General features: G+C 45.1%; 2 protein-coding genes across 13 annotated transcripts in view; one reads left to right on the top strand and one right to left on the bottom strand.

The window, feature by feature from the left end:
* Positions 1–6,556, top strand: part of DRC9 (dynein regulatory complex subunit 9) — a 37,986-nt gene extending 31,430 nt beyond the window's left edge. For 4 of the 5 annotated variants that reach the window (XM_075938182.2, XM_075938184.2, XM_075938186.2 and 1 more), the window contains 3 exons: positions 3,477–3,608; positions 4,637–4,738; positions 6,297–6,556. In XM_075938182.2, coding sequence (XP_075794297.2) covers positions 3,477–3,608; positions 4,637–4,738; positions 6,297–6,434 — 372 coding nt within the window. In that variant the 3' untranslated portion in view covers positions 6,435–6,556. The remainder of the gene's footprint in view (positions 1–3,476; positions 3,609–4,636; positions 4,739–6,296) is intronic. The other variant, XM_075938185.2, reaches the window with a different exon arrangement.
* Positions 6,557–11,207: 4,651 nt separating this feature from the next.
* The window catches only part of LRCH3 (leucine rich repeats and calponin homology domain containing 3), a 116,164-nt gene continuing 106,857 nt past the window's right edge, over positions 11,208–20,514 (bottom strand). For 6 of the 8 annotated variants that reach the window (XM_075938176.2, XM_075938177.2, XM_089780713.1 and 3 more), the window contains one exon: positions 11,208–15,505. In XM_075938176.2, the coding sequence (XP_075794291.1) occupies positions 15,380–15,505 (126 nt within the window). In that variant the 3' untranslated portion in view covers positions 11,208–15,379. Of the gene's footprint in view, positions 19,507–20,514 lie in introns of all 8 variants that reach the window. The other 2 variants (XM_089780714.1, XM_089780715.1) reach the window with 1 other exon arrangement.

The raw sequence follows: 20,514 nt of genomic DNA, 5'->3' as shown, positions 1-20,514 counted from the left end.
GACTTGGATAATGGGATGGAAAGTATGCTTCTAAAGTTCGTAATGACACCAATTTGGGACGGGCTGCAAGCACTTTGGAGGGCAGGTTTACAATTCAAAATGACCTTCTAAAACTGAAGAATTAGTCTGAGTGCAACAAGCTGAAGTTTACTATAGTTAAGTGCAGTGTACTTCCCTTCAGAAGGAAAATAAAATAAAATGCACAACTACAAAATGAGGAATAATTGGCAAGGTGATAGGACAGTTGAAAAGGATGCAAGGGTTATAGTGGACCAAAAACTGGATGAGTCATCAGTGTGATGCAACTTCAGAAAGGCCAGTATGGTTCTGGGGCGGGATTAACAAGAGTGATATTTGTAAGACAGGGGAGGTAGTTGTCCCCTGTACTCAGCACTGGTGAGGTCCCTGCTAGAGGACAGTGGCCAATTCTGGGCACCACACTTTAGAAAAGATGTGGAAAAATTGGAAAGAGTCCAGAGGAGAGCCACAAAAATGCTAAAAGGTTTAGCAAGCTTGACTTATGACGAAAGGTTAAGAAAACTGGGCATATGTTTAGACTTGAGGAAAGAAGACTGAGGGGGGACCTTGTAAGTCTTCCAATGTATTAAGGGCCATTATAAAGAGGAGAGATATCAATTGTTCTCGGTGTCCAGTGAAAGTAGGACAGAAGTAATGGGCTTAATCTGCAGCAGGGAGATTTAGGTTAGATGCTAGAAAAAGATTTCTAACGCTAAGGTTTGTTAAGCTCTGGAATAGGCTTCCGAGGGAGGTCATAGAGTCCCCATCACTGGAAGCTTTTAAAAACAAGCTGGACAGACACCTGCCATGGATGTGTAGGTTTTCTTGGTCCTGCCACAGTGCAGGGGGCTGGACTTGAAGACTTCTCAAGGTCCCTTCCAGCCTACCATTTCTAGAATACCCCTTTCAGTCTGCCAGGATCACACTAGCTGGCTTTCCTCCCAACGTCTCTTCACAAGGACCCCAAAAGGTGGCGCTGAGCGGAACAGACCATGTCTTCATCGCTTTGTTCAACATTCAGCCTAATTTCTGACACCAGCTTTGACCAGTTGATTCCTAGTCACACAATCTTCTTGTTTACCATGCAAGATCTTAATACAGTTCTTGAATTGTAGCAGGAGGCCCTTTTGGTTAAACTAATTCAGTCTGTCTCACTTTATACATTTCTGTCCACTTTCCCACAGTTAGGATACATTGTAGGCCTAAATATCACAGCACGTCCCTGTGTCATGCCTGATGCAACTATCCAAACAAAGCTTTCGCACACTGAACCATGGCCTTTCAGAAAGGTGACTTTTCTTATGGTCAGTAGATACTCCTTACCCTTTAAAGCTTACTTAATATTGTTCTGCTTCTCTCAAATGTCTAATCCAGGGCTACTCAACTTTGGAAGCCCCAGGAGCCATAATGATACTCACAGCACATGCCAAGGGCTGCAACTTAAGTGTGGTTTCATATACATGCAAATATATCTGCAAATAGCTTCTTTCACACTGACGGGCATGAATACAAAGATTAAGGCAAGACTACACAACACGCAGGCCCCATTTAAGTCAGTTCTGCTGATATTAATAAAATGCAATATTCACCTGATTTCCACCCCTATGACAGCACTTTTAATGAGCAATGACAGTCCAGGAATTTATCTACTAAAACGCATGCCACAGAACATCATATTGACTACTTTTTTGTTTTGGCTCCCACCGTGGGCCGCAAACAAATGGGCCATAGGCCACATGTGGCCCGCGAGCCATGTGTTGAGTAGCCCTGGTCTAATCCAAAAAAAGGTAAAATCCACCAGTTAACACAGAACATCTCACATCGCTGTCAGGAGGAAACAGGGCGCATGCATCCCCGCAGACAGTAAACAAGGGGAACCTAGGCCTATCACCCCTCTCTGTGGCCAGACTGTGGGCACCATGTTTAGTTCACTTCCTCTAATGGCAACATTTTAAAGTGTTGAAAAAGAGACTGTTAAGGGAACTATAACTCACGATTGGCAAGCCCAATACATGATCATTCAGGTTTTGTTTGACACCACCTGAGAATAAGCTGAAAATGTTCCATATTATGCTATAATGTCTCTGGCAGTGGTTCCCAACTGCCAGTCCACGAACCGCTGGCTGCTGGGCCGCGGCGACTGCCGGAGCTGAAGCCAGCTGTTAGCAGTAGGTTTTAGGGGCTGGGGTACACCCTGGTCCTCAGCTGCACACAGCAGCTGGCTTCAGCTCTGGCAGCTGCTATGTAGTGGGCAGTTGCCGGAGCTGAAGCCAGCTGTTTGAAATGGCCCCTTGGTGGACTGGCAACATTTATTTGCATATTTACACATCCATTATATGCATAATAAATATGCAACTAGGCAAATAAAATGTTACCAGTCGGCCAAAAGTTTGTGAATGGGTTTGCTGGTCCGTGGTATAAAAAAGGTTGGGAAGCACTGGTCTCTGGTACAGAGAACTGACATCTTCATCACAAGTGGGTATGGGGAGCCAAGTGGCTCTGGTCAGAAAAGGCATTTTTGGGACTATTTTGCAGTAGTTTTTCCCAACATCCCACAGCCATTGGACTCCACCAAGATTCAGGAGTGAGGGGAATTCCAGTACAGGCGACGATCTGTTTGGCTCCAACAGAAGGCAGAAGCTTGAGTTCCCTCTACCAAGAGTTTCATACTATAGTCTGTGGCCCACAGGGAACTGGCTGGCCAGACGGCGCTGATTACTCATTTCCAGGCAGCTAAATTACAGCAAGTTTAAAAACCATTCAGCACTTTCCTCGGCTATTTTGCCATGTGAGTGATTGCTGTTGTTCCACAAGGATGTTATGTGACTGTCAATGGGAGGAAGCTGGCTGTACTATTGTGAATGAGAGGCCAGCCGCGAATAAAGCAATCTACACACTAAAATGGGGTCCATATCCTGAAAAAGTGTGGACACCTATGGGATCCTATTCTGGCCACGTCTGGGGATAAATCCAGGAAGTGGCTTGCAGGCTGTATGTGGAGGTTTATCTTTGTAATTCTAAGAATCTGTTGGGCCTAATCATCAATGATGAAGCTATGAGCCATATGTATCTTTTTCTAAGGGAGATGTCTGTCATGGATTGTACTGGGGCTTACCATGTATTAAGCCAACATCTAGTGGTTTTCCAACTTTTCCTTTCTTCAGACCACTCTGAGGGAGATGGTCCCACGTCCCCTTCGTCCTGCATGGCTTGGCTCTCCAAAACTTTCCTCCTGCTGGCCACCAGGAAGGGTTCTGCAGACTACTAGTGGCTTGACACTAGCTCCAGGATTTTGGCTCTTTGAAGGGTTGGTGTGTGATAAGGGATTACTGTGCTGTGTAACCTCACTGTTACTCCTATAGAACGATGGCAGACTGATCAGAGGATAGAAAGTTTTCAGGCACATTACTGGTCCTTCCCAATGCATTGCCTAAGTGTCGCCGTTATGTTTCCCACAGAAGTTGGAAGAGAAGTTAGAATACTGGATGGAGAAGTACGAGAAGGACACGGAAGCTAAACAGCAGGAACTGAACGCTCTGAAAGCATCAAAGGCAAATGATTTAGCAGCACTGCAGGAACTAGCCAAGAAGGTATGAGATCAGATGTGGGTGACAGGAGTCAGTGAACTGGCATTGCACTGCTCCGGGAGCATTCCAAGAACTGGGCCGTGAGCATTGCCCACTTGGTTGCTGAGTTCTAAGCTCCTGTGTGAGGAGTGAGCCATGACTCCTTGCCCCGTTGAGCGACTCATCTTCCATTCTGCATGTAACACTTCGGTCAATTGTCCTCTCTGGGTTCCAGTCACTCTACAAATTCCCCATTTGCTTGGGGTGACTTCCTACCAACATCTGTTCCACTAGATGCCACACAAGACTCTCTCTGCAGCATAGGATCAGAGGGCTCAATGAAAGATTCAGCTCATTGCTTTATGATGGGGAACACCATAAACAGGGCTGCTCAACACGTGGCCCATGGGCCACGCTGTTTGGTTGCGGCTCATGACACGGTTTGGGTTTACGCAGGGCTCAACACGCGGCCTGCGGGTGGGATCCTTTGAACATGGCCTCCACTAGGAACATGCTCCACAACGGCAAGTCAATGTAATGGTCTTCTGTTGAGATGCGTTTCAGTAGTTCAATTCCTGGATTGTTATTGCTCATTAAAAGTGCTGTCAGATGGGTGGAAATTGGGTGAATATTGCATTTTATTAATATCAGCAGAACTGACTGAAACTGTGTGTTGTGTAGTCTTGCCTTAATCTTTGTATTCATGCCCATCAGTGTGCAAGAAGCTATCTGCATATATTTGCATATATATTTGCATGTTATGCAACCACACTTAAGTTGCAGCCCTCGGCATGTGCTGAGAGTATCATTGTGGCCCCTGGGGCTTCCACAGTTGAATAGCCCTGCCTTAAAGCAATTATGAGCAGTGTTTGTACTGTGGAGCTGGGAGAGACCACATGGAAATGACCAGAGGGAGAAAGGCCCATGGCTTGCTCATCAGCCCCCAGGGAGCAGCTGTGAGGGATAAGCTTTGTGCAGGGAGCTCCAGAATTCAAAGACGTCGTGATGCCCTTACGTGATGCATGTTCTAGCCTCTTTGTGCATTCCTGCAGTGCCGGTTATTTGAACAAGTCATCATTGAGGATCGGGTGGAAAAGGAGGCAGCAAGAAGAAAGATAGAGCAGGATGCGTCGGAATTAAAGAGCGTCAAGAAGGTAAAAGGGAAAGTGCTACCAGTGCCATGCCTTCAATATCTGTGTGCGAGGGAGCTCTGTTCGGTCAGCAACCTGCACCAAAAAGGTTGGCCGGCATGACCTGGGATTAGCAACGCTTCCAGTAGGATGGGGTGCAGAGGGAGGTGTCTGCTGCATGCTTTCCCCACCCTTCTCGTTCCTCGCTGGGTAGAACAGCCACAGTTAATAGCCACCTACTGAATCAGGAGAGCAAGGAAGGAAGTAATGGGGAACGGTCATGGCTCCTGGAGTGAAGATTTGAGGGACTTTGTCCATCACACCATCTGTGCAGCAAGGGTGGTGCTACCGGGGCGGGGGTTGCAATGTAAGCGTTGCCATCAGTGCAAGAACTCCCCCACCCCACACACTCTCTCTCTCCATGTGCTCTGCACAGCGACTCCCACAACTTTGTGACTACAGGAGGTGCGGGGAGGAGCCCGTCCTGCTACAGCTTAGGACACTGGTCCCTTTACAGGCTTCACTGTATCTAGGAGCCTTCTTGCTTTCCAGCTGCCTCCCGCTGGCTTTTCACAGGGTTTGTGGCAGAGCCATAGTTCTGGGTTTCTGCTGAATGTGCTAAGAAAAGGAGCAAATACAGGCATGTCAGAAACAGCGGGTGATGGAAAAATGTGTCACATTTTGGGCTTCTCGAACCTGACACCATTTCTAAATGGAAAGTGCTTATGGGCAGTTTTGGAATACTAAGGGTTTGATTAAAAACAAAGACGTGCAGTGACAGTGTCAGACACACACATGCAAATGTGCCTCCTTCACATGTGCCATTACTGCTGCTCCGCACCCAAGAGGGGTGTGCCAATGACCGCAGAGACAGACGTGGGCCTGGACAGGATATCATTTCCGTGTGCAGTCACAGCATAAGTGGGCAGTTGAACAAGCCCAACTGCCTGTGCACATCTGCGGCTGCACTCTCAAAGTCAGAAGTTAATAGGAGCAGAGTGTTTCAAGAGGACCTGCAGAAGGAAGGCAAAGGAACTGGGCCCTTTGTTTGTTGCTTTATGACAGTTTGGGTTTTAAGTCAATTCTAGTATAAAGCAGAAAAAAAATCAGGACCACGGAGTCTGGCCTTTTCTGCTTTTGTTGGAAGGACTCACTGGAATCTCCTTCACTCAAGCCTTTGACTTGAATAAAACCCTGGGCTAGCAATTCACCAGGGTTTAACCGGTAAACTAGCAAACAAAGCAGCTAGTCCATAATCTAGGCAGCATGGAAATCTGTCAAGGGGTTTCCTGTAGCATCCATCTCCTTTGTATTTAACCATTTAGGGTACGTCTACACTAGCCCCCTAGAGGCTAATGAGGGCGACCGGAATTGCAACTCAAGCCCGGGATTTAAATATCCCGCGCTTGATTTGCATGTTCCCGGCCGGTCGCCATTTTAGACATTGACTAGCCCCAAGTAACTGCCCGCGTCTACACGCCGCAGGGAAACGAGATTCCATTTAAAGCCCCTAATTCGAATTAGCTGGTAAACCTCATTGCAGGAGGAATAGTCAATCTAACTCTCCCTTTCCTGCTTCCAGCTCCAGGCCTGGTGGAGAGGCACAATGGTTAGGCGAAACATCGGCCCCTATAAGATCATTAAGAAGCCTAAAGAGGAGGAGCCAAAGGGCAAAGACAAAGGGAAAAAGGAAAAAGCTGGAGCGAAGAAGAAGAAGTGATGGCCAGAGAATGCTGCTCTCACGACCGACCCACATGGAAGCTTTGGGCTCTCATTGGGGAGGAACATTGGCTTGTGTGCACAGAGTAAGAAATAAAGCGCCCGGCTTTCATCTTCTTTTGACAGGAAGGTGTTTTAAGTGTCTTGCAAGGTCTGACCTCTCCAGTTGCAGGTAACTCTAGAGCAGGGGCGAGTTCATTTTTGACGGGGGGGCGGGACACTCCAACAATGCGGTAAATGTTTGAGGGCTGCAATCTTCCGTTATATTAATGGAGGAGGTGCGGGGTCTGGGATGGAGGTTGGGTAAGGGATTGGGGTGTGGGATCTGGGAGGGAGCTTGGGTGAAGGAGGGGATTGTGACCTGGGGCAGTGAACTGGAGTAGCAGAGGGGGTGCAGGGTCTAGGAGGGGAGTGTGTCCTGGGTAGGGGTGCAGGGGTTTGGGCTGTGACCTGAGACAGGATTGGGGTGCAGGTTCTGGGAGAGGGTCATAACCTGGGGCAGGAGTGCGGGGGCGGGGAGGATGCAGGGTCTGGGAGGGGGTTGTAACATGGGGCGGGGTGCAGGGATTTGGGTTGTGACCAGGGACGGCAGATTGGGGTGCAGGGTCTGGGAGGGGTTTGTGACCTAAGGAAGGATGCAGTGTCTGGGAAGATGTATGGGGGTTGGAGCAGGGGTGTAGGTTTTGGTTACATGGGGTAGAGGTGCAGGAGAGGGCCAAGGGTTGTTGGAGGGAGGGGCTGAGGTGCCCAGAGGCCGGCTCTGGCTGGGAGACCTTACCTAGGCGGCTCCCAGCCAGCAGCCCAGCAGGTTCCTTAACCAGGCTCCCTGCCTTCCATGCCCCTGTACTGCTCACTGCAGCTACAGGGGCCATGTTTGCTGCTGGGAATGTTGTGAGCCCAAGGGTGAGGGTAAGGTTGTCAGGTGTCCGGTATTCACCCGGACAGTCCGGTATTTTCGCCCCCTGTCCAGTAAAAAAATTCAGAGAATACCAGACACCTGGGATGTCCGGTATTTTCTGAATTTTTTCCCAGCCAGGAGGTGAAAATGCCGGGCACCTGGCAACCCTACAAACACTCAGCTCCCGGCCTTCCCCACCTCCCTGGCCCCCAACACCCTCAGCTCCCATGTTTACCAGGTTCCCCAAGGCACAAAATGGCTGCCAACCAAAAGACCTAGGGGAAGCAATGCTTTCCCCTGGGTGTTAGTGCTCAACCACTCCCCTGTTCCTGTCCCTGCACTCACTGTTAAAGGGGACATGCTGTTTGAATGTTTTAAACTTTTTTTTTTTGGCTTAACAAGTCCTTGGAGTCTTTTTTTTTCCCCCTCAACAAGTTTGGTCCCCCCACTTTTTTCCCCCTTCAACAGAATTTTTTTCCTGTTTTTTTTTGGGGGGGGGGGAGAGAAGTGTTCGGTATTTTTGTTTAAACCATCTGGCAACCCTAGGTGAGGGGCACTTCACATGCTGCCTGTCCTGCAAAGCGGCAGCTGCAGGAAGCCTCAGCTCCCTCCCCTGGGCTCTCAGCATTCACACAAGCACATGGCCCCACAGCAGCCGGCTTTCCTGAGGGCCAAGGAGGCGTGAGGCAGGCAGGGAGCTGGCTGAGGCTCTCATGGGCTGGGCTGGTGGCTTGGTGGGCCGGATGCAACCCGCAGATCATGTTTTGTCCACCCTGATTTAGAGCTTAGCAATCAGCTACTGACATTTGTAACCTGCCTAGTGCTGTGCACACACATTAGTCCCCCGGGAGCACAAGAAGCTGGAATGAAATGCCCCTCAAGATTTTTCTGCAGCCTTAAACTAGTCCATCATCTGGGAATAATTCACACCCTGTTCCCAGGCTTGAAAATGCACCTGAATGAAAGGCCCTCTGGGCACATTCACCACCTCTCCTTGTCACTACGCTAGTAGGGTTGCCAGGTGTCCAATATTCACCCAGACAGTCCTGTACTTTCGCCTCCTGTCCAGTAAAAAAAAAATTCAGAGAATACTGGACACCTGAGATGTCCGGTATTTTCTGAATTTTTCCCCGGCCAGGAGGCGAAAATTCTGGGCACCTGGCAACCCTACAAACACTCAGCGCCTGGCCTCTCCCACTCCCACCCCGGCCCCCATGCTTACCTGGTTCCTCAAGGCTGCCAGCACAAAATAGCTGCCGGCCAAAAGACTTAGGGGAAGCCGCTCAACCGCTCTCACTCTTAAAAGGGGACATCCTGTTTTATTTTAATTTTTTTTTTTGCTTAAGTCCTTGGATTCCCCCCCTCTTTTTTTTTTTTTTTTTTGCTCAACAACTTCGGTCGTCCGTCCCCCTTTTTTCCCCCTTCAACAGATTTTTTTCCTGGTTTTTTTTGGGGGGGGGGGGGGGTGTTCGGTATTTTTGGTTCAACCATCTGGCAACCCTATGCGCTAGCCATGGTCACAATGCGAATAGCTCAGGATGGCATTAGTTATGCGACAGGCAGGGTCATTTCTAGGCTACTTGTCTAAATTCAGCCTACTTCAGTAAGCAGCTGACAGTCTGCATACAATGACTTTCCAATAAGCTATATAAAAGAATATGGAAGGTCTCCTTGAAGTTCTCACTATGCAAGTATCTTCAGCACAAAACCCCCCACCACACGGCTGCCATGCAAGATTGCGATTTCAGCAGAGACTTCTAGGACTAAAGAGAGTCAACTATTTCTGTCCCTCATCTATATATTTTAGAAATGTCTATCAGTCTGTGAGTCTGTCTGTTCAAGAATTCCTCCTAAACAGTTAGACCTAGGGCCATCAAATTTGGTAGACAGCTTCCTCTTACTCTGACTTAAAGCATGGTCAGGGTTTGGTTGTCCCTGGAAAACAGGAAGTGCCAAGAATGGGACTGTTTTCCATAACATGGAAGGGGAGGGGCCGGGAGAGGGGAGGGACGTGAAAGGGAGGAGCACAGAGAGGAGGGGCACAATGCTGGGAGTGGCCACTGGGGTTAGTGAGCGCAGAGGAGAGCTATATGCAAAGTGGCCATTGGGGAGCAGCTTCACCACCAAGAGAGTGGCCAACAGGGCTTGGGCTCCACCATCTTTCCTACCACCAAACCAGGTAAGTAGCCCCCCTGCTCAAACCCCTTTCTCCTCCTTGGCTGTAGCACTGGTAGTGGAGAGACAGCAGGTCCCTGGGGGCTGGGGGAGGGGGAGAGAGAAAGCCCTGCCAGATGGGACCCCCACCCTGAGGCCCTCCTCACTGCTCAACCCTCACTCTCACACCCCCCATTCCCTCAACGTCCTGCCCTGCCCCCATTACATCTCTAAGGCCCTACCCTGACTCCTGCACCCCCCCATCCCCCTGCCTTGAAGGACCCAGGAACCCCAGGTAAGTCTTCTAGTCTGTAAATAAAAATGGAGGACTTCACTCTTCAGGGCTGCCAATTGTGTCACTTTACTCAGCATTGAAATGCTTCAAAAATGTAAAAAGATTTCAAAATATACCAAGTTCTTGGTGTAAGGAGAGGAAAATGTATTATTGCTGGGAAAGGGCTGTAATTGCTTCACCTATAACAAGTTAGAACTCATGCACCTGAGAGTCTTTAATTTATAGCCAGCTCTGCCTGTGAACTCTAAGGGGCCTCGTCTCCACCCGTCTACATCCACAACGTTCAAACAGATGCTTGATGGCCAGAAGAGAAGACATCTGCCTTGAAAGTCTTACAATCTTACATGAAAAAAGGCCAGGAAAGAGCTGCCATGAGTGAAAGATAGAGTCTAGTATGGTATGCAGTAGAGCCACCATGTTTTGGATTTTGCAGCGGAAGATCGGGCAGGCATCCAAACCTAAAACATCTCCATGTGAGAGACGAGGTGAAGGACATCTTCTGGAGGACGTGTGTTTTAAGGAGGCATACAGAGGAACAGGTGGAGGCCAGATATAGATGGCCAAAGGAAACACTGAGATTGGTCTGGTAGAAGAGGTCAAACTAGGTGATCTGGGTGTTGATTCCTTCTGGACATAAGCTCAATGATTGGCAGAGTGGGTCATACAAGAGTGATTAGATCATGAGGCTTGGGCAGAGCAAAGGGAGGCCTTTGTACAGGGACCTGAAGGTGAAAATAAGGAGCCCGAAAACTGATGCAAAAGTCAAGTCAGTCAAAGGATCTGAAGCAGGGACACGGAGAAGGGGACAGATAACGTGGTAGTACTGTAGACCAGCTGGAGGTGGGGTGGGAGGGAGAGCAGCACGTATGAAACAATGTCGGCAGTTCTGTGGCTGCTGGCAACCTTTGGACTTCACACTTGTTTGCTATAAACTCTAGTTACGGGAGACAGAGGAAAGGATGAGCAAACATTTTGGGCCAGTTCCTATTATTGAGGCTCATGGAATCCTGGTACAAACTTCACAGAATTTCAAACCAGACAGGGTAAATAACTTGAGAATGTAATAGAGCAAGCAGCTGTGCACCGGTTGTGGCTAACTGCCCACGTGACCTACCAGGCCACACTAACTTCTAAGAATGGACGGGGCTGATTCTGAGGAACACTATAGTTTCTCTCAGGGGGAGTGGCTAGAAAGGCTGCAGAGAAACAGGTTCTCATTACATCTGCTGAAAGAGACATAGTGAGTGCAAACATGCACAGTCTCCTACACTGGCTGTTGGGTCGTTATGCATAAAGAACAATTTCTCCTATACAAACCTCCTAAGATGACCAGAAAAAAATCCTCTCTTAATAAACCTGACAATTCAGAAAGTAAATACACACTTGATACACAGGAAGCAACAAGTAAATGTAAGGAGGAAGAAATATTTCACATAGATTTTAAAACTTTATTTCAAATTACCAAGGCATTTGTTTTATATCATCAGTGTGCTAGAAGTTCACACAACTACCAGCATACAGACAATTTAATATAAAGTACACAATATTCTGACATTTATACTTAACAGTCTTTATGGAATGTATTTACAGACATACAAACATAGGCAGGAACTTTAAAACTCCTTTAATCTATTAATTACACGTTTACAAGGTTTTCAGAAACAGAATTGGGATTGTTTTGTAAAACACCACAATATCCTATAAAAAATATTTTTAAATGTTCAAATCCACCATAAAATTCCTCTGCTTCTAAAACAAAAATTTCAAAGAACCATTTAGTCATAAAAGGATAAAACATAACCAGTTATCACGTCACTGTGAAGAGCAATTGAAAAGTTCTTAGTGCTGTAGAACATTGTCTAGAATGTAATAATCCATCAAGGAAGGGCCTTTCCTAACAAGCTTTCCCCGTCCTTGGCTCCCAATGAGGAGAAATCAAAACCCCCTATTTTCCCCATTAGATCATTTTAATACCATCAAGGACCATTAAGTGCCAGTGCCATTTGAATTTCTGTTTTGTATCATTATCGATCCTCAAGGTTCTTCAGTGCCTGACCAGGTTTGTGTAAGGATCACAGCGTAGTTCATACAAACATACTAGCAAGCTCTAAACTTTGACATGGATTTTTCCCCAACACCAACACCCCCAAAAAGGAAAGAAATTATTCTTGCTTTAGCACACAAAATGAAATCCAATGTGTTTTCTTTAAAATATTTTTTCACTGGGTATAACAAAATTGCACAAAAATATACCAAAAAATCTCAACTCACTTGATCACAACAGAAAGCTGAAGTGTTTTTTGGTATAATAAATAAAAAATAAACTGTATCATGACATTTCAGACTTCGCTTTTTGTCCTCAATGTCTGGTCAAAGTTTAGCGTTTGCCAGCATGAAAGGCACAAGATCAGAGTCAAACCGCCATGACGTCACAAACATGAATCTGATAGAGTGAAATGTTTGTTTAGAACTGTAAAGGAAATAGGAGCATATGCCTGACCAGGCATGCAAGCACAGTTGCTGATGTAAAATTCAGCTACACACATTTGTGGGTGATAGTGGCTGATTTTACACAGCAAGAAGTGGCCATATACTGAAAATCAGACAAACTCCAAATTATTAATTTTCTAAAAACTAACATTTATGAAATGTTAAGCTTGTACCAACCTGAATGCTGTTACGGTTCACTTTCCGTAGGTCCAGGAAGCTAGACTGGAGCAAATAACAGATTCTCATACTTCCACATTAAGTTTAACAGATTTCTTTAAAGCTGATCAATCTAATATCGCTAAAGGAGGATGCAATATTGAAACAAAATTAGCCAGGTACATGGACTACAAAATGTCTAGTACTGAGAATTCAGATGAATTTGTCACTGTCCTTTAACAGTGATTTGTAGATAGCCCACAAGGAAACATTTATGGTCTATGGCAGAACTGTATACATCAGTGTGTCCCAAAGTAGGGGCTGCAAAATGTTGAGCCATCAGAAAGAAATCATAAGAAGCAACTTGAGGAAGGCAAGGACTCTGGAGGTCATGCACCTGGCACCCAGTCCTGTTCTGCCTGCTGGGTCCTTCAGCCAGAACCCACAGCAGCTGCACTTGGTATTGCTAGAAGCCTGGCATTGGTAAGGAGGGGATGTGGGGAGGCTGCTGATGGTCCCATCCTGGGGTGCATGGAACTGGCTGTGGCATGACTAGTCTCTGCTGCTTGCAGAAGACTCCATAGTCTGGTGGAAATAAGCCCTCCATCCTAGGTGCTCTTTCCTGCTCCAGGCTGTGGTGAAACTCCTTCCCATGTATCCGGGGAGTGGCTGTGGGTAGGGCTGGCTGTGGGGTGGGATGGAACGGTTTAGGAGAGGAGCTAAGCTGAGTGCGGGACAAGGGGCATCAGCAACCCTCCTCCCAAGATATATCTGAATTAGCACCATTGCCTCAGGAGATGTGGGGGTCATGATGAAGTTTGAGCACTCTGGTCGATAGTGTCAGCAGCACGATAGCAGAAAGCTACCCCTCAATTCAACGAGTGGGAGAGTCTACAATAAAACATGTCTCCTTTCACTTCCACATAGTCCTGAAAGCACCAGCTCTGTCCTTTGCAAGCCTTCCCTTGGACAAGGTGCTGTGAAACCCCACCTCGCCATTGACTGGTGGGTGGTGTACCTCTTCCTTTTTCTGACGCCAGTTACTGGCATACACCGAACTCCCAGAAACATATTATGAAAATATTTTCTCTTAGCAACGGTGCGGCTCTAGTTTTCAGTATCCGTCACGTGTTTTTCTGGATGTGTGATAAGTGATGTCATCACCAATATGAAGCAAAACACATCCACGTGTGAAATCAGCAAGACAACAGTTACCATACGCAACCACGAAATAATTATTAGGCAAACAAATCAGGATGAGAATGGAATGACAAATCTAAAGAAAAAATACAGCTAAGCCCAGACTTCTGTGCTCAGATGTTCCCATGATCAGGCTTATTACAGCACAGAAAATGTTTAACTAACCTTTTTTTCCATTTCTTCCTCTCACTTCATCTCTTCAGAAAACCTCTTGGTATTACTGGTTCACTAACAACATCCCAGAATGGAACACCACAAATTCTACGTGTCTTCTTCATGTCACATGCAATCTATGATAATGGCAGAAGTGCCTTCTGGGTGACCCCAGAAACAACACGAGGATTTCACAGCGGGAGAAAAGGGTGTTTAAAACACCAGTATTAAAAAAAACACCGTAATTGAAGCACCGGTTGTGACCAGCCTAGTTGAAGAGGAGAGGGGGGGAGACAACACAGCACAGAAGTCTGAGCTCTGCACGTAACAGACCTTTATTTTCAGTTTCTCCTTCACATATTTTGAATTTCCACTTTTGGGGGGAAAGGAAAGGGAAGTAAAGGCATTTTGTACCACTGCATGAACAAGAAAACACACTTATGAAGGCATTCTGTCAACCCCACTGACAAATTTCATTTTGCAAAAGTCTGGCACTTTGAAAGTTGAGTGTTATCCCAACACACAGAACCAATCTTGGAATTCAATAATCACTTTCCTATAATACTTTGTTCCTATACAATTGGGATCATCACTGGCATAAATGGCTGTGTGTTGTTTTCAACTGAAAACATAATTGGATAACAGACCTCTAATGGTCTCTACCTTTAATAACTTATGATTATTTGCACTGGAATGCAAATCAGTACCTGATTCCACACTGGAAAATTTTCAGGCATTATTTGCAGCAGATACAAGCCATAGAGCAATTTAACATTACCATTTAGTAACTGAGTAACTCTCATGATTGGTAGGGGAGGGTCTGAAGAATGGTACAAGGTTTCCCACTGAAATGCGAAGATTCCACACAAAAATAGATTTATAACCAATGGAAGTTCAAAGCCAGCACGTATTTTGATCTGTTTAATACAAATATTTGAATAATTAAAATTTAGTATCTGTCACTGAAATGTGTGTTCCTAATGAATGTAAAAAGTGGTATGTTTTCCCTGGAAACCCGCCCCCACCCCAGCACTTTTTAAATACTGAGATATGCCAACCCAGATTAAAGCTTCAGTTTCAGTCTTGCTTTGAAAAACTGAGAACCATCAGCTTCAAAAGGCAGTCTTAACCTGTGAACTTTACATGTAATGGAGAGGGCTGACAGATGCATAAAAACTCTGTCTAGGACTCATGAGGACAAGAAGTCTCCATCACTCTGTTGCAATAGAAACATCCCTTTTGTAAATAAATCCTACTAGGACTCTTACAGTTTTTCAAACTGTATATATATATTTATATATATAAATCCCACAATTCTACATAGTCAGTTTTAACAGATGCTTCTAAGCAACCAAAGGAAGTTTCCCCAAGAATAAACATCACTTTATAAAAGGGGAAATATTGGTAAAAATTTAAATGAAAACAGATGTGATCTCCAAAAAAAGTGGAGCAAAAATGAAGCAAAACATTCCTGTCAGGAATTACAGAAGCTAATTTCTTTCTCAGAACAGAGCTTTGTGTGTTTGGATACACTGCAGCAGCAGCAAAGTCTTCATGTTCTTCTGCTTAGCCAAGGGAAACCAAAAGGTCCTGGTGATCTTTACATAGCAGACAAGTGGTGATGCTGCTGCTTTGGGGGTGCGAGCTCCAGAAGTGCGTGGACTGTCACTGCTACCTGTGCCAAACCCTTCTCTTCTAAAATATGCAGAGGCAAACATAATCGGTCCTACACGGGGAAACACAACAGACGGACAAAAACAAAGAAAAAGGATGAAAAACACGCAACTGAAAAGAAAAGAAAAATGCAAATTAAACAAGCAGAAGGAGACTAAAATGTGGAATGTTATGGACACCTGAACAAAAATATCTAAGGAAGTAACTCGTTACCTACAGATAAGCCAGCTGTATATGTCACACCAGGGTAACAAACCAGCAAACTCTCAGACAATCATTTTGTTTGTTTATTCATCAGCACTCATGAAAAAAAATGTACAAATAAGAAGAGTTTTCAGAAGAGAAGGCGAGAAGAGGGAAGTCACACATTTGCTTCTACCCCCACTGAATAACATCACCAATAAAATCAGAACTGGACTGACTGCGGGGAGGGGAGCCTTTACTTCAATCTGGTAAACATGATCACAGATCAAATACAACAGGACTGGTGTTTTCATTTCCGTGACACAAGAAAGATGTGGAGGAGTTCTCACAATATTGTGGTTCAGCTACCAGATATGAACGCACCATCACACATTTTAAAGCTTTTATCATATGCTGAGAGATTAGCATGTGCTTTGGAAATATTGTGCAATAAATCTGAAAAGTATCTGTTTGCTTAACAGCAGTTCTTGTCAACAGGAAGAGATATACGACCTTCACAAAAACCCTCTTAAAATAATATAGAACACTTTTGGTCTGATCTTTCCTACTGAGAGTGAAAGCAGAAAGCCATGTGAAAGACGAACCCAGACGAGCATGTAAGTTGCTTTATGGCAAAAGAGGGACTTGTTCAGATGCATGCCTGAACGGCCTCTGAAAAGGTAAATGTAAAACAGGCTGTTCTTACTGTTAAAAAGAATATAACGAGGAATTACCAGGAACGTTGTAAAGGAAAATATCCTCCAAATATGAATAAAAACAGGTCATTTTTAGCAACCAATTATTCATCTTTCACAGGCACTTTTTTAACACAAATCACCTCAGAAAAGCACTCTAATTAAGCAATAGTATTTAAAGTATCTAGTTGGAACGAGCTTTCGAGGCATTTACTAAGTTGTGCTATCATGTGTATACTATGAGTTTAACGAACCAGCTCCATAGAGGCTGTCACCCTGACCTCAATGAGGCTTTGTGCAGGGCTGCAACCAGGTAGAATCAAATGTGGAATCAGATCTTTCATTTCCACCTTAAAAACACCTGATACCCTAAATTTGGCCACTCTATAAAACCATGGAGAATTCTAATGCTTTTATTTACATATGCACACAGCAAATGATTTTCTACACTGCCTGCATCTTCCATGAAAACTTTAAAAAACATCTTCAATTTCTTGGCAGCATATGAGCTATCAAAGCCAGGACATGGAGACCTTGCCAGGAGACATAATGAATCAGCCAGACAGATCTCAGACTGGTACTTTCAGGTCCAATAAAAAAGGAGGTGTCCCTCTCAGACCAGTGAAAAGCACAATTACACACAATACCTGGATTTCAGCCTTTTAAAAGTTTATAAACAAATAGGGGAAAAGATTTGAAATGAATCCATACCACAGAGGTAGTCATGATAGACAAAAAGGCTTACACTGAAAGGCACCATTACTGTAATCCCTTGCAGTTTTTAATCACAGTGTTCATTAAGAAAAGTTAACACAGGCAATTGAGTTAATTTTAGTCCATACCAGGAAACAGTGCAAAAATAGCTTCAACAGTCAATTTTTAAGTAACTGTAATCCTGCCTTTTGTGGGAAAAAAAACCCCAAGCACTTTCTCCTTGGGCAGAGTTCCCAGACAGGAATGTTCTGTGTCAAATCACACTGTGATCCGGACACGAGGCAAGCAGCTCGCAGGCTAGTTAGTCCTGCTTTCCTCCCCAGGCTCAGCAGACCAGGCGTATTAAGAAACATATTCAACGGCAATGATTGCATTTTGCAACTCATCTCTGTGCTTCAGACGTGCTACTCTGTCAATGCTGCTGAAACAAGGGACTGCAGCAGCTAAGCTGGATTTCAGAGCTATTTACTGTGCTTCTTAGGAGTAAGAGGAATTCATGACACATTGAGAAAAGACATGTGGCTGAATACTCACTTGTAATGGTCTCTGAATGCAGTCTACTGAATCAATCTACGCTGGGGAGATGTGGCCTCTTGCACACAGCCTCAGGAATGCCCTGCAGCTCTCAGACATCTTTGGAACTCCAACTTGATTCAAGTGGAGGGGCAGAATGGGAACTCAGTGTAAACATTAAATAACCGAGTCCGAGAGATGAGGCAAATTGGGATTAAAAACTAGGGTAATGAGTCCCCAGCCTAAGTGGGTTACAACTGAAGAACTGGGCCTGGAGTAAAGCTGAACTGATCATTGTCACCAGTTCCCATCCAACCGCGACTGGTCTATCCTGGAATAGAGCTTGCAGGGCTCCAAACACAACTCTACCAAACGGCGCTGGTTTGGGAAGGAGCCTTCCCCACCCTGCAAATGGAGACGCATGGCCGTGGTGCACTGGCACGCGACACAGCAACTCTTCTACTAGGTAAGGCCGAGGTGTGTTGGGCACAAGCTAGAAAAGATGAAGTACCAGTGACTGAAAAGCACCAAGTGAAGTAATACTGCCCAGAAAAAAAGGTAAACAGGGAGCTCCGTGTAGCAGCTCTGCAAATGTTGGAACAGAATCGATCAGCATCCATCTACTTTTGCTGACATACCCTGAAGGAGATGGGGCTCTAATACAGAGTTCCGGTGACAGTCCCAGTAAAACAAAAGCAAACAACAGAAAAAGGCAGGTAATAGATTTAGTATCATAAGAACAAGCTGGACGGGCTTTGCTCCTTTTGACAACCAATTTCATGGCTCACGGTTTCCCTGAGCAATGCATGCAAGCAACAGAGTATAGCATGCAGCTGAAAAATTCTGCAACTTCATGGAAGATTACCTGAGTTTTGTGAAACAGTGAAAAGTAAGGTATTAGAGCTTGTAGCTCATAATTCTATGATGTAAGATTCTATGATGCAAAGAATAACCAGGAGGTCACACTAATCAAGTTTGATATGAGGAACACAGCAATACTGCATGACACTTTTGAAGTTTCTGATGGGATTTAAAGACAGCCCATCTCGTTCCCAGTGTTGAAGAAGTTCTGCTCCTCTACACACTCTCCACGCTGTGTGTATTAGTCACGTGAAGCAGCTTGGTATTCACTTTCAGCCTAATTTTAGTCAAATGAGAGGCTATTCTGAACCTCACAATACAGGAAATCCAAGACTTCAAGAGAAGGGTTAAGGAAACTGGCATGAAAAAGCTCTAAGAGCAACTCCTGATACAAAGAACCAGGCCAGATCTACTAAGACAGTCAGATGTAACCAGGCACATGGACATTTAAGGAAAAAACAATACTTTGCACGTGTATTTAGCACTTTTTGTCACAGGAACTCAAAGCACTTTAGAAGTGTGGGTGGTACTCCCATTTGACAAATAGGGAAACTGAGGTACAGTGGAGCTGTGATCTTCCCATATTACAGAGCTATTCAATAGAACTGTGACTAGAACCCAGTGCACTAAACCTGAGCCCCTTGCTCTAGCCACTGGACAGCAATACCTCTCCTGTAAGAATAATGCTTGCTACACATCACAAATACAAACTTGTAACAATGTCCCAGATTATCATGGAAGTGTACCAAAGAGTGTTTTACATTGTACATGTCAACGCCGACTAACGATCAGAAAATGCACTTACACAAATGGTTCTTGACAAAAACAAAAGGCTTTACCAACTGCTGGAGAGATGTAACGAGTCGGCAGCACCACTGTCCTTCAGCTAGAGGAAAAAGACCCAGCGATAGAACATACAGAGCGTTAGCATTAGAGTGCAGTAAAATGCCACAAAGCCCCAAAGCTGGATGGAAAGAAAGACAAGAGCGGATTCTTCTGAATCTGTCCCCAGGGAAAGAAGAGTTTCAACTGTCCTTTTAACGCTGAGGTTTAGCTGAAGAATGTCAGAAGGGGAACAAAGATTGTCCTGTCCAAAGTGTGTGAGCAGGAAGGGAAAACAGACAGAAAAACAGAGTCAGTTGATCAACCATGCAAGCATCCATGAAGCATCAGTCATCAGACATCTCAAATACATCCAACAGTTTCAAGGTGTATATTAGAACCGGTTAATTCTCACAAAGGAATCTGAAAGACCTTCCATATATGCATTGCGTGTCCAGCAGTTTGTCAGTCTAGTTTACATGTAGAATAAAATCTCTTCAATAAAACAGCTGACAGTTGGCATAAGTCTTAGTTCAAACCAGTTCTATTTGGGAACTCAGGAATAAATTGGATAAGTATTCGTAAACTACCACTAGCGCTGTATAAGTCTTCATGCTCCATATGCTTAATCCATATCGTAACTGGTAAAATTATGCAAAATAGCACAAACAGAGCTGATTATTTACCTGTAATTGATCTCTGACTGTAGTATCCTGCATAGACACCAAGTATTTGATAAAATGGCTTAAGTGTTCTAAAATCATCAGCATTTCTGGACCTTTCACCTCCCTCTAACAGAGGCACCAACTATATGCAATGATGGATAGATGCAAATATAGCATATCATATAGTCCAACTGTAAGTTTCTTTTGCTCCAAGACCTCTAAGTCACAGGCTGTGTCTACATTGGCACCCTTTTCCGGAAAAGGGATGCTAATGAGACCAGTCGGAATTGCAAATGCCGCAGGGGATTTAAATATCCCCCGCGGTATTTGCATGAACATGGCTGCCGCTTTTATCCAGCTCGGGGCTTTGCCGGAGAAAAGCGCCAGTCTAGATGGGATCTTTCGGAAAATAAAGCCTTTTCCAGAAGATCCCTTATTCCTGAATTTAAGAGGAATAAGGGATCTTCTGGAAAAGGCTTTATTTTCCAAAAGATCCCGTCTAGACTGGCGCTTTTCTCCGGCAAAGCCCTGAGCCGGAAAAAAGCGGCAGCCATGTTCATGCAAATACCACGGGGGATATTTAAATCCCCCGCGGCATTTGCAATTCC

This window comes from Pelodiscus sinensis, chromosome 10, assembly GCF_052426305.1.
Source record: "Pelodiscus sinensis isolate ZL-2025 chromosome 10, ASM5242630v1, whole genome shotgun sequence".
Taxonomy (NCBI): domain Eukaryota; kingdom Metazoa; phylum Chordata; order Testudines; family Trionychidae; genus Pelodiscus; species Pelodiscus sinensis.
Note: the sequence above shows the minus strand (reverse complement) of the source record. Positions and strands in the feature narration are given on the sequence as shown.